Source organism: Haemaphysalis longicornis, unplaced genomic scaffold (genome assembly GCF_048455015.1).
Source record: "Haemaphysalis longicornis isolate Haplotype H1 unplaced genomic scaffold, Haemaphysalis longicornis Haplotype H1 scaffold_9, whole genome shotgun sequence".
NCBI classification, from domain to species: domain Eukaryota; kingdom Metazoa; phylum Arthropoda; class Arachnida; order Ixodida; family Ixodidae; genus Haemaphysalis; species Haemaphysalis longicornis.
Window position 1 is genome coordinate 5045429 of NW_027526460.1, and position 13956 is coordinate 5059384.

The 13956-nt window shown below is 47.7% G+C and overlaps 1 protein-coding gene across 4 annotated transcripts in view; it reads right to left on the reverse strand.

The window, feature by feature from the left end:
• Nucleotides 1-67: 67 nt before the first annotated feature.
• LOC144152291 (SH3 domain-containing kinase-binding protein 1-like) overlaps nucleotides 68-13956 on the reverse strand; it is a 35239-nt gene continuing 21350 nt past the window's right edge. For all 4 annotated transcript variants that reach the window (XM_077683535.1, XM_077683532.1, XM_077683536.1 and 1 more), the window contains 4 exons: nucleotides 10566-10670; nucleotides 9137-9233; nucleotides 7528-7718; nucleotides 68-6426 (listed from right to left, as the gene is read on the reverse strand). In XM_077683535.1, the coding sequence (XP_077539661.1) occupies nucleotides 6274-6426; nucleotides 7528-7718; nucleotides 9137-9233; nucleotides 10566-10670 (546 nt within the window). In that variant the 3' untranslated portion in view covers nucleotides 68-6273. The remainder of the gene's footprint in view (nucleotides 6427-7527; nucleotides 7719-9136; nucleotides 9234-10565; nucleotides 10671-13956) is intronic.

Sequence of the window (13956 nt, forward strand, 5' to 3'; positions counted from 1 at the left end):
CCGCATGCTTTCAACTTGCTTTGGAAACAAGAACGTTGTCAGCATGAACAGAATAGGCACAGTTCGATGCAGTGGTTATATCATTTATTTGTACGAAAAGGCTACACATCCAAGTTGCCTACATATCTTCCTTTTATCGTAAATCTATTATATTACATGTAAACGGTGAGCTCAAGGGGATTGTCATGGTGTGCAGACTTTGTGACACCAAGCAGGAGTCTCCGAAGAGGGACCACTGAAGAAAACGCAAGCACTTTGCCTTTCAATGAGGTGTGGGAAGAGTACTGGACAAAAGCAGCATGCTCAGCTCACACCGTCAGTCCGATGCTAAGATCTGTACGCAACAGCAGCTTTGTGGCTAGCGGGAAGGAACATTTTTAACACTGGAATGCTGTGCCTCAAATGAAACTGCTGCAATGAGGGCCATGGTTACAAGTTCACCCACTCAGCCGTGCAGGCTGTCATAGTCAACATGCGCAGCTTTTGTTAACCACAGTTCTGTGGAACGGGAGCAGTGCCAAGGGGCGGAATCGATGAAGGAACAGACTTTCAAATCAGCTTGTGTGAAGCTCGTTGGTTGCTGCAATATGTGAACTTGTCATTTGTCAGCGCAGAGCGCCTTTGCAAGCGCCTGCTGATAGAAAACAAAATTAAAACACATCGGCAATGAAGTCACTGTGTGGACTGCTACTTGTATTGTGCTGGACATACAGACGAATATATATCATAGCAGTAGGCAATACTGTTGCACAATCAGACATGGATTAGTGCAGCCAAGTACACACGATTTCAAGACCTAAACCAAACAGAGCTAGCACAGTTTTGCACGTTAACACACACACGTCACGGCTCAAAGGTTCCATTCTTCTACACGTCAACTAGACCGATATCCACAGTTTTATTGCTAAATTGCATCACAAATCTTACAACAGCTATCTAACAACATAAGTCAATGCAGCTAAGTCATTGGCAATGCACTGTTAGCTCACCAATGTTCTGCAGCCCCAGACTCTCTCACACAAAAATGACCACCTTGGGGAAAGGTGACGAGAGCTCGCGTCGACATTTCTCCTAGCACCCAGAAATTAAGCAAACACTTTTGCAAGTGGAATGTAGGGGCACGCTGTAGCAACAATTGTTAAGTACCACAGGAGATGACACTGGCTGTCGCACATCTTGTCAAAACTGCACCAGACAAGCTGATGGTGAAATGCCCGGGTGCCCTGTCGGGTAGGTCATAAGAGGAGCAAATTTTACAAGTGCAACTCTATGAAAAGTAGCATGGGGCCTAATGGCATGCCTGTAATGAAACAGACCTCCATACAAACTATGCAATGTAGTGGTGGCAGGACGGCGCAGCTTGAAACTTTAGCCATTAAAGCCCAACCAGCAATATCTCTTTCTTCCTTCAAAACGTCACAAGTGGTGAAGCGCCATCGAGTTAGGCAGAGCCACTGCTTGCATCAAAAAGTCTCCGGTTGAGGAGTTGTGCTAGGATGCAATTCAAAGCTACAAAGATATGCAGTTATTGCAAAAGACAGAAAGCATTAGACTTTCCAGTGCATAACACACACCTTAGCAAGGACGCACACTGCTTGAATTGCACACAGCCTTGCCGACATTCTAATGGAGGGGGAAAAAAAACGACCCCTAGACCTGTGGTATTTTTGCAGATATAAAACTAACACACACACTCAGCCCTCAGAGGTTCAAGAAAAAGCTGCGCATTGTGCACCAAAATGCATGGCAATGACTTGATAGGCGGGATGGCCACAATGGATATGTACCCTTATAGTCGCCGAAGGCAGTGCAGCGAGTAGACAACTGCACAAGAATTTCGCTACCTCCACGGAACATTCATAAATTGACGCTTACACCTAGGAACATCCCGCAGCCTCTCTGCTACATGTCTTTCTATTCAGCACGTGTGTCTATGAAACCTATATCTCTGATGTGCAGGCTGGTTGGTCAGCCTAGCACAAAACAACAATAAAGAAAATACACCTTTGCCGACACTGGCAACCAAGCTATGAAGCCTTCGTTTGTACAGTTGTCAATACATCTGGAATGTTCATCGGAGTGTCAGAAGGAACAAAAAAAAGTGTACTTTTGGCCCTTTCACGCGGGGGTGGGGTGGAGGGGGTATTGTGTAGGCAACAAGCACCTAGCACTTACAAGAATGCACCTTTTCAAACAAAACGAGCTCTAACTAGATTGTTGCAGGGGACAATGCAGTTGTCAGTGCAAGAAAAACAATAGGATGCAAAGACAGGCATTTCACACAATGCTCAAGGTCACTAGACAGTTATAAAAATCTATTTGCACAAGTACACCTCAAATGACGAAAAAAATTGCACAGTTAAAAATGGGACAGGGGAAGGGGTGAGACACCCTCGGAAAGTTCACAGACACCGTAGCTAGCAGCATGCCCTGGAGATGCAAGAACAGCCATTACCAAGTCTAGAACAAATTCAGACTTAAAAGATGCAATCGAGTTTGTGAACTATCATGAACAGGGTTCGTACAGGATTCCGGGACAAGAATTCCAAGACCTTCAAGGCCCTGCCACGGCATTCGCAAATGTGCAGGGAAGCACGTGCACTAACGTTTCACTACTGTTTTCACACGCTAGACATTCGCTTCTTTAGATCTCAAAAAAATTACCTCAACAAAAATCTCTTTGGAACAGCTCCACCCTTTGGAAGTGGACAAGTTCACCCCCACCCACAGTAATACTGATGGAGCTTCACAAAAGCCATGCCATCTTGAACTTTTTGGAGCTCTGCAAATGCTCTTAATACACAGCCTTGGATAGCGAGGACCATAACTTAATACCCCCTGCCATTCTCATCCCCCAAATTTCTGTGTTCATTAAGGGGGGGATTGACAACTCTACTTGCTCTGCCCACCATCACACCCGTCAAAATAAAATATTCCACTAAAGCTTAGGAGCTAAATTCACTGTGTTCTCGCATCAGAGTTTTACTTATCTGTGCTCATTTTTATTTCACCCTCGAGTGTCAGCACCATTCGCTTGCAAAATGTAGTGGGGCATAGCTGTGGCGGGGCACACCACCGGGAAGATATGTAAAATGAATAACAGGATGAGGTAATGCTGAAAGCAGTATGGAAAATGGGAAGGAGACCTATGCTAATTTCTGCCTCGTCTGATGCAGGGATTTCGTTCCGTACGAGCCAATGTGTAAAGCAGCACGCCTGTACTCCCAAGCTTACTCTAAATTGACCCCCAAGCTGGCTTTAAATTGTAAAAAGCATGTTTGGATGGGGAGTGTGCAGGGCCACATTGATATAAGCCACAAAAACGCGAGTCGCGTAACCGGGTCTCCTCTTTGTTGGCCCAAGAAATCAAGGCTCTTCAATGAGAAGGAAAAAATTCCAGGCTTTTAAGGCCCCTGAAAACTCATTTTTCAATTTTGTAAGTTTTCGAGGGTTTTCAAGGACCTGTATGAACCCTGCATGAAGCACAGGCCCCAAAATGGGACAAGAAGACATAAAACTGCGAAACACTACACAAGAGTAACATGTTGGTTCACAAAAAAAAAAGGGGGGGGGGGGGAAGAAACATGGTTGTTACGTCGACACTTAATAACGGCACACATCATTCACCACCTTTCACAAAATAAAAGAAATGGGGCATCACACTGTGCCTACACAAACGAATCCTTTTTTTCTTTAGAAAAGGGAACTAGTCGTGAGTAATAACAAGTAAAAAATTGGGAGCAGCAAAGAGTGCACCCCAGTAAAAACTCGTTCAAAAGCCACGGGTGGCTCGTGTAAAAGTGCTAGCACGTTGCCTTCAACTGGCGATACAAAACAGGGAAAGGGCCCATTTCACATAGGAACATTTCCCAAATGCCAGCATTCGGGACATTCCATGGCATCTTTTTTTCGTCTTATAAAAAGAGAGCACTTGCAGAAAATTGACAATTGCAGCACAATGGTGAAAATAAACAGGTCTGAAGAAGACACTACTATGCACATTATTCTACTTTTTTATAGTTTTTTGCAAAGCCACTAGGAGGTGAAAAATTTTGGCTCTCGTCGTCCCTGTACAAGCCGGCAAAATTATAACTAGGCTCAAAGCAAGCACCAATACTTTTCCTCTGTGAAGCTTCAAAACATTTATCCGCACTCAATTGGCACATAAAAACGTAGCATCAAACCATAAAAGTTTCAAAATAAATAGAAAAATCACCCAGCGAATGAAGCTACAGAAACACAGAAAAAGAAAAAGCAGTTTCAGGCTCAAAATTACCAAACAAGTAGCATGCTCCACTGATGCAGCTTTCACAAAGAATGAATCCACTCAAACCAGCTGGCAATTTTTTATAAGCATGGATACAGTTTTGTATGTAAACATCTACCAGCAATCAAGCCTGTAAAAATTTCAGAAGTTACACCAGGACTCAAAGGTGCTGCACTAGAAGACTGCACACAGACAAGAACACTCGGCCGCGAAGGTTACGCTACCTGATCAAGAGCAGCATTAGAAACGGGATACAGTAGCCCGTGCTGCGGCCACTTAATTCATATTCACAGTAATCAAACAAAAACAAGCACTCAGTATTTACAGGTATTATGATTGATCACACAACTCTAAATTAAAATAAAAAAAACTAAAAATGAGATACCCTTTGCGCATACAAATTGACACGATCACGATACGCACCAACACCAAATGCTTGGTACGAAGTGCGTTTTAATAAGATCAATGCCATCTCCATGTCCCCAGCACATGCCAGAGCGATGAAACAGAGCACGCCTGCAGCCTCCTCAGCAAATGCCATCACACACTCCGGTACTTGCACGGCTCGAGCACCAAAACAAATGCGCACCACTCGACACCAGGTCAAAACGCCCGCGACAGTGGGCTAACCTTCACTGCAGACATCACAAGGAAAGGGACGCCAACTAAATGAGCAACTGGGATCGCCTTGTCCAAACCACCCCAGAAACTAGGGGCCAGAAACAGCGGGAACAGGAAGGACCTAAGAGGTGAGGATGTAGTCAGTCTCATCTATCCCATTCTGCTTTCTCGTTTGCTCAACTTTGAAAAAGGCGATTTCATCATCATCAACAGCAAAAAGCCTCCATCAAACTAGACCGCACTGCCAAAGTGCAAAACGTTGTCACCAAAGCCACGGTAAGTAAATTTTGTGCTATGTCTTGCCCACAAACGCTCAGCACTCAGGTAGCCAGCGTTCCAGGCAGACCATTAAAAATAAAATTGGTAATGGAAACATGCTCCACACAATGAAAGGCAACGAAAAGGTTGCAATGTTCTAACACTCCTTGCAAAAGTGCAAGGGAGCTTGCTACTGAACACAAAAAGTAATAAAGGAAGCAGACACACGACGCGACACACTTTACATCATCCACTGGCTTAATTCTTTTCTTCTTCTTTTTCCACTGTCACATGACCGCGCCTCCTCCGCATGTGGCACTATGGCCAATGCTAGCGGAAGACCGTGCAAAGCGCTACGCCATCACCCAAGCACATTCCGACCAGCAGGCTCTTACGAAATGAGACGCAGCACTGGTGGTAGTAGTAGTTGTACACAGTAGTGGCAATAGTACTAGTAGTAAATGGCACACAGTTAGCAACAGGCCTTGGTATGCCCTTGTTGCAAGCATGACAGCACAGCCATTTGGCATCCCTCGCCAACCTCTATGCGAAATACAAGCCCAGTCAATAACTTGGTTACATAGCTGTTTGCTTGGTGGCTCCTCAATGGCACCCGTTCGATGCAATTTCCTTTGGCCCCTAATTCCTTGACTACAGAGAAGTGTGTCCCGTTACCCAAGTGACACCACAGTAGGTGTTCAGCAGAAGAATGTTGGCCTGGAATAAAACAGTAGGCAATCTGTTTCACACTGTGGCGACGCACACACTTTATAACCACTGTTAACTTTACCAAAATGCTCCGATATTACGCCACCTATGTTAGCTTTAAGCGACTGAATATCCACACCTTGCTAAAGAACACTAAAATTCCAGTTCACATTAACACACACGCTCGTTTTTCACAGTTTTCCCCACTGCTGCTTAAATTTAATACTCTCGAAAGTAAGGAGCCCCACAAATTCAGTTCTGTCCCCCACAACGTGCACGTTCCTGTGTTTTTCTGATGCTGAGACAAGTCGGCTAGAGGGCCTGGGACGAGGCAGGCGTGTCGGGGCCCCCGTCACTCAGGGGGGTGGGAAGTCACGCAGACCTGGCCGGAGTGCCGGTCAGACTGCGGTGGCGCTGGGTCAGACGGTCAGGGTCAACTTTTTGAGTCGGTCAATCTCGACCTGCAGGGTCATGCGCAGCTTCTTCTCCTCGTCGATCTCAGCCATGAGGTCGCGCACCAGCTTGCTGTACTGGCTCCGGTTGGACTCCACCGTCTCCTTCAGGGAGGTGATCTGCAATCAATTGGAACCGACAACACCCATTGGCAACGGGGAGCCACACACTGCGGCCATGCAGCCTGTGGGCTTGCTACACAGGATGGAAACAGGCACACCCCTCACTGGGGGCTACGCTCAACAGTGCCATTCCTGTCAGCCACTGGCTGCTTGCTCTTCCCCGTGTCCTTCACACCTCATTGTGCCTGCCCTTAGTCCACCCCTATGCCTCATCCCTGGGTATCCCGACTGGCAGAAGCTCCCCATCAACGCAGCAAACGACAAAATAGTGAACACAGGTGGCACTGCCCCAATTTTTCCGCACTACAATTTGCGACGTCACGAAGGGTGAATTGTGAAACAGTATTGGCAGGGCTTGTCCAGGTGTTTTTATAAAAAAGAAGGAAAAGTGAAGCAGGGTAAAATATGTGAATGTAGAAACTTCTGCTGGGCACACATTCTTTAAAGAAGACACAATTTTTAAACATTTTTAAACAGGCTCTCTCATCACAGCTGGCAGTAAGCGCTGTTTCAGTCGCGACCTCAGCCTAATAGTATTAGATTTCAGTGTCTATATGCACAGCAACCCGTGGCAAAAGTGGCAAGGTTATTGCCTGAACTGGCTAAGTGGCCAGCCCATGTTGGGGAATCATGGGCCTCTTCGATTATCCCTCCCAGACCATCTATGGACAGGATGTGATCTGGTGCTCAATTTTCACATGCATTCCTAAGGGTCGGAATGCAGTACTCGGATAGCCCATGGGCTATCCAGCACTGGCAAATTGGGGATGACAAGTTCCCCTAGGTGGTGGACGCACTACACCCTTTGGATGCTTTGTGGCACGCTCTATTGTGGCACAGAAAAATGGAGAAAGATGGAGATACAGAACAAATCCGGCTTCAATTATTTATCGGAAAATTCATCAAAAAAAAAAAAAAAAAATGAAGACAAAGTATTGCTTGTCGTAGAACGAAGGCCCGGAAAGCATCAAAAACTGCAGGTAGAACGAAAGGTCATTCAGCCTGTAGTCTTAATTTATCAGCAAATTGAAGTCCAAAAAAACAGGGAGGGAGCAGCCTGAATGATTACTCTGTTGCAGCAGGGCAGCGGGCACGCACCTGCTGCTGGAGGCTGGTGAGCTCCTCCTTGGGGACGCAGTTCTCCCGGAGGGCCTTCAGCTCGTTCCTCAGTTCCTGCACGGTGTCGCTGTCCACTGAGGACAGGCCCTTCTGGTTCCGCAGGATGACGGGTGCCGCCGACGCAGCCGGCGTCTCCTTGGCCACGGGACTCCGCAGCAACACCGCTGAATCTGCACACCCACCCCCACCAGTTACTACTCAGAGAAACCACTTTGCGTGCACACAATGCATGCCACTTTCCCCAGCGACCCTCAACCATTACAACAAACCACCTGTGTCTGCTGGCAAGCCGCCTGGCTAAACCTCACATCTTGACGGGCCTTTGTGTGCTGCGCAGCGAACTGATCCTGCTCACGTGTTTCTTCCCGGTGCCACCAAGGGACGTGCCTGGCTCTGTAACCGACGCACAGCATGGGGATTCCAGGGGGTCACTAACATAACTAGGGCCTGTGTGCAGCGCACAAGAATGCCCAAGGCTGGTGGCATTTCTGACGAGCATGACGGCCAGTCAGCACTACTGCAGTGGCGTTGAGGTCGATCAGCAGTATGAACGCTGCCCAACCAGGCTCTTTTCGTTGGCAGTTTTGTAGCCCTGCATGTCTGTTGCGTGCACTTCTCCTTAGCTCAAGACCGCTAGGTGCCCCGCCTCGTAAAATCGCTCTGTTCCTGTCAATCAAGGTCACAGAGCAAACGCAAGAAACAGAGTCACTTGGCAGTGCCCAGGGGCTGCTATATGCGCCAACGAAGAGTGCAGTAGCTGCACAGAGGACGACAGCATATATACAGCCGGGTTCCACCTGATGCGGCCTTATCTCGTGTTGTTTTAACGTACCACCCACACCATATCACGGCAGTTTTAAAGAAGGAGCGGCAAGTACTTTCATCAATAACGATGCTCAGGGTCACACTCGTTAAGCTGGGCAACAGCGTAAACGGCACAAGCCTAACGACTCCAATCTGGTGGCTGAACTATTTCTTTAAGGAAGAAAAAAATAAGAGACAAGAATAACCACACAGCACTCCCCCCACTTGAGTGCTACTTCAGTTCGGAATGGTGACACAGCTACCGCATTCTTAAATTACATTTTGTGTTGTTTAGCAAGCCCATGTGTTTCTAAAAAATAAAAAATCCAAGCTCTTCATCAGTCCACTGGGAAGGTGCCGCAAGGCAATCACTCTCTCTCCTCCTCCTCTTTTTCTTTTTTCACCCAATTACCAATAAAGGCAGTGGCCAGGTCGGGCGAGTAAATTGCACCGTTTGTTTTCACACGACATTGCCAGTATGTGCCAGCCTCTTAAATGCGTCAGGCATGTTTATAGGGTGGGGAGGAAGAAGACCGGGCATTACAATCAAGGCAGGTTCAAAACGTCTGTCGGGATGGTGTGAGCAACGTTGTTTATCTGCCGACGCAACTGTTAGCTTCGCATACTTATTTCCTTTATGAACGTGGTAACCGTGTAGCTGTTCAGGCCCCGCGAAATCAGCAAGTGCTTAGGCGTAAGGGTTAGCTTGACACGGTCTCGAGCTGCTGGCAGTCTTGAGCACAGCATGGTGAACACACAAGCGAGGGAGCAGAGGCCAGCTCACCCTCTCTGATGGAACCAGCCATGGGCTTGTGCACAGAGGGCGGCGACTTCTGCGGGTACATGCGACTCGGGAGATCCTTTTCAGGGCTGCTGGCAATCTGCATCACGGGAGTCCCCTACAGTCGGCAACCACCCCTTCACCTCGACGGTCAACGACTTCCCATGGCGACCAGAGTGGACATTCAACACTGGGGATGGCTGCTCACTTCTGTGCCACGCAATTTGAACTAGGACTTAAAGGAAAATCAAAGCTAGAGCACCAAACAAAGCTTTTGCGAAAATTAGCTTACGCCATAGCAATGTGCACCGCCAAAGAAGGCAATATAGAATTTCACAAAGTTGGGAACACAGGCTTTGTAATAGCAGAGGGCCACATTACAGAAGCAACTACATCGGGAACGGCCGCCCAGTTTGCTAGAGGGGGTATACACACAATCCCTGAAGCAGTGAAACCTTTAGTCAGAGCTATAACGAAAGGAAAATGGTTATAAATGAAACTAGACACCGAACAGCTGCTGCAAAATGCAAACAATTACATTTAGATTATACCAAAACAACTGAGTATGCAAGCCTCTGCTTGTAAATGCATCATACAACAAAAAAAAAGATGCACTACGAAGGTTTATCAGTTTCACATAGTCTCTTATTTAGCCCCTGTCTGGCAGGCACGGTTCCCTCCGTCAGTGTCAACTTCATCCCTGCAGACATTATTTCTGTTTTTTCTAACCCTATGATGGGTCGCATTTGGCAAAAATTTTTATGGCTGATTTAAATTGGTCAAACGAATCTACTTCAGGAAAAAAAAAATGTCGTAAGGGTGACCATAAAGTGACAAAAATCATTTGTGGTGTTGCATACACGCAATTTATTCCTGAATAACACAATAAAACTTAAAAAAAAATATATATGACATCAGTTTTGCGGGCGCAGAAGCGGGAAGCGCCCAAAGGACGAAACTGAACCATGCAAGCGATGATGTACATTGGCCATTTTTAAGGTGAAAGGGTTAAAAGTTGCCATGGTTCTTGTGCTTAAAAACACTCACAAACCATGACAAACCATGAGACAAATCTGCTCAAATCACCACAAAGTAAATTTCTTGGCAATATGTAGAGCCAAAAGAAAAAAACACCACTTAATTTGCTTGGCACATCCATACATTGAGTCTTGAGAAAAATCTGGCTTAACCTTGAAATGCTTGCAAGTTTTGTTCCTCTGAGTTCTGAGAGCATTGCCATTGTAAGCTACAAATTACACCAGAAAATGTGCCCTAATTTCTTAATCTATCAACGGAGTCCTCACAACGAAAACCTCAATCCATTGACACCACCGCCTAATGAGGGCCACAAGTGGACCTCACAAACACGCCACCAACATTTGGAGCCAAAAACTGCCGAGAATGTGTGCCCACAGCAGCATCGGCTGAGTACCTTGGCATCCTTGGTTTCGAATGTGGGCTGACTAGAAAACTTGGCCTGGTGCCTCTTCCCCAGGTCCTTCATCCAGGCAGGCTGCTGCTCACTCGGCTCGGTGCCCTGCACACAGAGGGGGCCGTGCGACATCGGGGGCTGGGGATAGCTCGCTTTGGCAGAGGGATGCTTCCTTTTGCAGCATGAGAAATGCTGCCCTGCACTGGTGCTTCGGTTTTACTTCTAGCTCACTTTCGCACGATGCAGAAGAGCTCGTCAGAAACTGCATCAATTATGAACGCCTGCCCCGCCAATGGGGGGAAAGTGCACAAATCAGCCACATAAAACTTACTGCCAACCTCACAGTGTAGTCGATCGGGCTAATAATCTCGCAACTTGCCACCGCACGTGTGTACTGTGTACGGGGTTTCTCAGGGAAAATATGAAAAATAGGCTTTCGGAGGTAAAATTGTTTTTCTTGCGCGAAGTGATCAGGGGCCGTGGCGGACGCAATAAAACAATTCCAATTGCTATCAGGGCAAGAATTAACTCGAACAGTCTAGACCGCTTATAACGTATGTCATGGGAGCCGTTAAAATCCGCACTATAAAAAAACATGCCAGAATCCAACCATATCGCAAGATACCGTTCAATCAATCTTTGTTTGTCAGCATTCAAGCAAATTCCACATAAAAACAGAGGTAGCCTTTATTTCGTTCCCCCCCCCCCCCCCCCCTTCCGCCCCACATTTGACACCACTGCTGCATGGTCTTGCAAACCACAAACACGGCTTTAACTTGTACTTCGTGTTTATGTTTTGAGAAATCTGTATTTCTGAGCGTCTAGAAGAACAGATGCCACATAGATCACCTTGCTTAACACCGCTTATGCCGACGAAACAACATGACAAGAACGCAAGCCGCTATTTTTTTCATCTGCCCCTTGCGTTCGCGATGCCAAAGGCAATGGCCAGCACAACGTAAAGTACAGCAGAAACCTCCGGCGTCAGTTTGGCTCGCTATCTCCAGATGTTCGATAAGGAAAAGGGCGGCTGCTTATCTGCACGAGGTTCTAATCGCAACACCTCACCTGCACTCGGAGGGGGGGGGGAGGGGGGGGGGGGGGGGAGAGGGGGGGAGAGTTGCTATCTTCAGAGGTGTGTCAAAAGCAAGGGCAGCTGTGGTTTTCAAGTGAGTGTGAACGACACAAGCGCACTAAATGGTGCAGATTTTTTTTTTTTTTCTGGGTCTAATTAGAGGAGAGAAAGGAGCGCGGGTTGTGTCGGCAGGCTGAATCCACCTTTTTTTCTTTCTTTAAAGGGACAGACAACCGATTTTTGTCGCGTATATGTTCTCTAGCTCATATGAAAGCCAGTGTTTTATATAGCCTGGTAACCACAAGCAATTTCTAAACAAATCGGCGGAAATAATTTTAATTTGGCAGCAAACTTCCTGAAATCGGAAGGGTGGCGGTTCGTAGAGTCGAAACTTGGCACTACAATATGTGTCCCTGTCACGTGACCTGCAAACATAGCAGCTACTGTAACTGCTGAAACTTTTATTTACGTATTGAAAACTTTTTAACACAAGTATTTGTACAAGGTTAAATTGTATATGTATTTCTAAACATTATTTTGAAAATTCTAAAGACACGCCGCCCGCCGCCGCTGGGTTGCTCTCAGTGTGGCTAACTGAGCCACCATGCCTAGAATCAATGGCAGCGTTCAGTAAACAGACCCAGTGAAGGAGCTTTGACGACTCTGCCTGAGGCAGAGGCATTTGGTCTCCCAAAATATTTGATTGCAGTTTCCAAATACGCCAACGACAACTTGCAAAAAAAAAAAAAAAAAAAAACGTCGCTCCCGGGGAGAATTGAACTTCCAACCTCCACAACGTGAAGCCAGATTCTACCTATCGTCTACCCCAACAGATGGCGCATTCATGCACAATAGACCGTCGCATTAAAAAACACACAACGGAACAGGAAAGCCTGCGATTCAAACTTTTTCAGCTGGGGACAAGTTTTTAAATATCATTTTTCATTTCGCATACAAACAAAAGTATGCTGCCGAGCTACTCTATGTCATGGTTGCCAGCATCATTTTCAGGAGGGACACATACGGCTCGCAGATCTAAAAATCTCGATTTAAAAAGTTCTAGGGCGTTATCAGCAAATCCGTTTCTCGCCCACATGCTTTAAGTGATGCCCTTTTATTTGGGATAGAGAATATATAGTACTCGACAAAAATCAGTTGTCTGTCCCTTTAATGCAAACCTATAATGCGGTGCACCAGCTGCACCAGTTGATCAGCGGACCCACCGAAAAATTGCACTATAAGTGGTATGGTGCTTCGGGCAACCACATCATAAGTGGTATGCTTGTGCATTGAGTTCTATGGGAGGCTTACTGGCGGCCAGGAAAACCTGCGTTATATCCGGTCCTGCACTATAAGCGGTTACATTATAAATGGTCTACACTGTACTTGTTAAGTTTTTAATTATTGCAGTTGTGGGGATCCGCTTGATCCCCTTTCCTCCTCCCGCGAGCGCGATGTTCGAACGAGCGCGCTTTCCCGCGCACGTGACGTCACCTCGCGGGCCGACGCGCCGGCGGGCACCGACTGTCCTGCCGCCGCGGTCGCTCCTCCTCGCCCGGGAACCTGCCTCCTCTCCCCTTCTCCTTATAAGCACGCCGCGCGCGCTCGCGCTCTCTCTTGCTCTGGCTCTTGCTCTTGGCTCTTCCTCCGGCTCTAGCCCCATGGATAGGGGAGATGGGGGAATGGAGGAGATGGGAGTCGGATACCGGGGCGCTCCTTGTCCCCGGCTGGCTCGTCTCCTCCCCGCCGCGCCGGCCGGTCGGGCGCTGTTTGGCCCTGATCGGACGCGCAGGGTAGGCCTCTGGTCACCTTGCGAGCGGCCCGCGTGCAACCTCGGCCATGGTCGCCTGTTTGGGGCGACGCCGTAGGACGCGTGTCGGTACAGTGTAGTTCTTAACCCGGTCTTGGCGTTATTATGCACTGTACGACTCGGCCAATAAACCCCATGGTTCGTCCTGGCCCTTTGGAGCCTGTCGTCGCCTGTGTCGGTGAGTCGAACCCGTCGCGGCGTCTCCCTTGTGGACGCCGCGTACCTCTCTGGGGCATTTTGGATGGGTCATTTCCGGGCGTCGAGCTGACATCGTCGCTCAACGTCTCTAACGAGGCTAGCCGGGGTCGTTTGTTGTCCCGTAGCCAGACCCAGTATGCCCACATTGGCGCCCAACACGGTATCGACACTGCGCGACGGAACAGGCCCCTGGCCTTAGTCCCTGTGCGATTTACTGTGAGGTGAGCGGTTAGGCTTTTGAGCACCACGCTGTTTTTAGCAACGTGCTCGGGCCATCCGCCGCTGCCCGCGGACCGAGGCACTTATCG